Here is a 2,112-nt window from a genome sequence, read left to right as displayed (position 1 = left end):
ATTTTGGACCGCATGATGAACAGCGGTCAAGGGGATAGTCCTTGTGAGTTCTCTTATTGTTCGGAGTTGCCGTGATCCTATTCGCCATCCTTCATGGGTTTCTGAAAGCTGACAGATTTGTTTTGGTTATAGGAGGAAGCGGTACCTGAAAGCTTGAAAAACATACTCCTCATCATGGCGGATGGGGGTTATATAGCTCCACCTACGGAAGACCCGTCGAAAGAAAAGATTTGGGTGGAGACGCAGAAGCGCCTGGATCGGTTTCTTCCTAACCTCTTCGCTGAGATACCTTTCAAAGCGGAAGTGCAAAAACCTCAACCACCACAAACGCCAACACAGCAGGAGCCAACATCTTCAATCACCCCTCCTCAGCTACAGCCTCAACCTGACCATGAAGAGAGCCATGGCCATCCCACAGCCAATGAGATATTGGCCAAGACTGATGTTTTGGACGCTGTCGACTAAGCCAAGCCAGGGTGTTTAGATGTTTTGCCACCTGGGTGATTGAGAGTGGGGACTGTTCATGCTGTTGTATAATGAGTCGATCATTGCAGTCTTACCTCATCTAGACAACTTCGAGTCATTTTTGTTATTTTATCCGAAACCTGGGCATTCCTCTAAACACTCTGTACTTACCTCACATCATTTTAAGTTCTTTATAGAGAAAGGAAGATAGCCACTCTCCAGTGGTCTTCTTCTCTTGCCGCGTAGATGTCTTGCTTTTCTGCCGCCGAGTTGCTAAACAAGCCACCCTCAGTCAGTCATCCAACGGTTAAGGGCTGCCAACTCAGCCACAGCCCCGCTAAGCTGCACATGATGCAAGAATCCATGTCAAGCAAACTTTACTAGCAGATCGTATTGGGAAACGTTCCAGGAAGTGGCAGCGTAGTAGCGGTTGATCAAAGTCCCAAGCCTGCCTCAGTCACGGCATATCCTCCCCAACCATGTATGAAGCTGAAGATCAAATATTTAACTCACGAACCACTTCAATCCCTATTGCTGCCAAACCTTCTTTCAACTCGTTTTCCAGCGTGTCCAGACAGTTTCACAGTTTAAACACGCCTCTGTCGATCCCTTCCATACATCCTAAATGATTCATCTCAATTGTTATTCGACAGTTTGAAGAGAATTCCCAGATTGAATGACAGGGAAATAAAAGCTCCAGGACGACATCACAACGCATTAACTCCACATGCTTCTTATCCGCCCGCCTCCTCGCCGCTCGTACTAGTTGACAGTATGACTCATAAGCTTTTCTGAGCGCTTCCAAACCCAAAGCTCAGCGGCAGTCAAAAAAGGGTTCCCAGCGGGCTGTTTTGCCTTTTCGAGGCCAGGCGCGTCTCTCACTCTCTTTTCTTTTTCCACCCCGCAGGCATGATGGCTCCAGCGGGACCATCAACCATGTGTCACGTTCTTGTTCTGGTCCAGCGAGGTGTCTTGGTTCGGCATGGTGCAACTTGTTGTGTGTAACGCGGGCTGTTGTTACGTGTATTTGAGTGTCCTTGTTGGTCAGCTCCGTATCATGGAACCGCTTGGTTAGTTACCTTGGCTTCTTGGTCCTCTTGCGGTAGCTGAGTTTGGGATCTTTGTATCTTTTTCACCCAAAGTCCATTTATTTTATCATTTCTCGCCTCCGAGTTGGTTATTTATGAGTATAAAGCTATCCGAGTCGCCCCCCAACGCCCTTATATAAGTTAAAGCATATAGCTTTTTCCATATCCACCTTAAATAACAATAATAACCAAAAGCATCCGTATTCATTTCCTCGCATATATCTGATATTATTCAACGATCAAAAGACATCGCCCAGCGCACATCTCGAGACTTGATGGCTAGTATTGACCCTCACACGACTTCCGAGATCTCATCGAGGGCTGCTGGTATGGTTCTCCGCTTTCTCAATACAAGAGGCATCAACTCTCACAACGCAGATAAGCTAACAAACAAGTAAACGTCCAGAAAATGTCGACACCACCATGGAAGGGAGTATTACAATCTACCAAAAGCGAGCCTGCGCAAAGGATAAGCGACCCGATCGCCAACCACCGGGACGCATGACAATGATCCACTTGACAGATATGTATCTACCGAGCCAGATACTGGCACTTCTCC

At 47.1% G+C, this 2,112-nt stretch overlaps 2 protein-coding genes across 2 annotated transcripts in view; both read left to right on the top strand.

The window, feature by feature from the left end:
- HCAG_02643 (conserved hypothetical protein) overlaps positions 1-465 on the top strand; it is a gene marked incomplete at both ends in the record, with an annotated part of 5,269 nt that extends 4,804 nt beyond the window's left edge. The window contains one exon of the mRNA XM_001542422.1: positions 133-465. Coding sequence (XP_001542472.1) covers positions 133-465 — 333 coding nt within the window. The remainder of the gene's footprint in view (positions 1-132) is intronic.
- Positions 466-1,522: 1,057 nt separating this feature from the next.
- Positions 1,523-2,058, top strand: HCAG_02642 (predicted protein; the record flags this gene model as incomplete). Its single annotated transcript, XM_001542421.1, has 3 exons — positions 1,523-1,535; positions 1,800-1,885; positions 1,960-2,058. The coding sequence occupies 3 exons, from the start codon at positions 1,523-1,525 to the stop codon at positions 2,056-2,058; spliced, it is 198 nt and encodes a 65-aa protein (XP_001542471.1).
- Positions 2,059-2,112: the final 54 nt, after the last annotated feature.

This window comes from Histoplasma capsulatum, genomic scaffold, assembly GCF_000149585.1.
Source record: "Histoplasma capsulatum NAm1 scaffold_2 genomic scaffold, whole genome shotgun sequence".
In the NCBI taxonomy this organism is placed as follows: domain Eukaryota; kingdom Fungi; phylum Ascomycota; class Eurotiomycetes; order Onygenales; family Ajellomycetaceae; genus Histoplasma; species Histoplasma mississippiense.
This window is presented reverse-complemented; position numbering and strand designations above follow the sequence as displayed.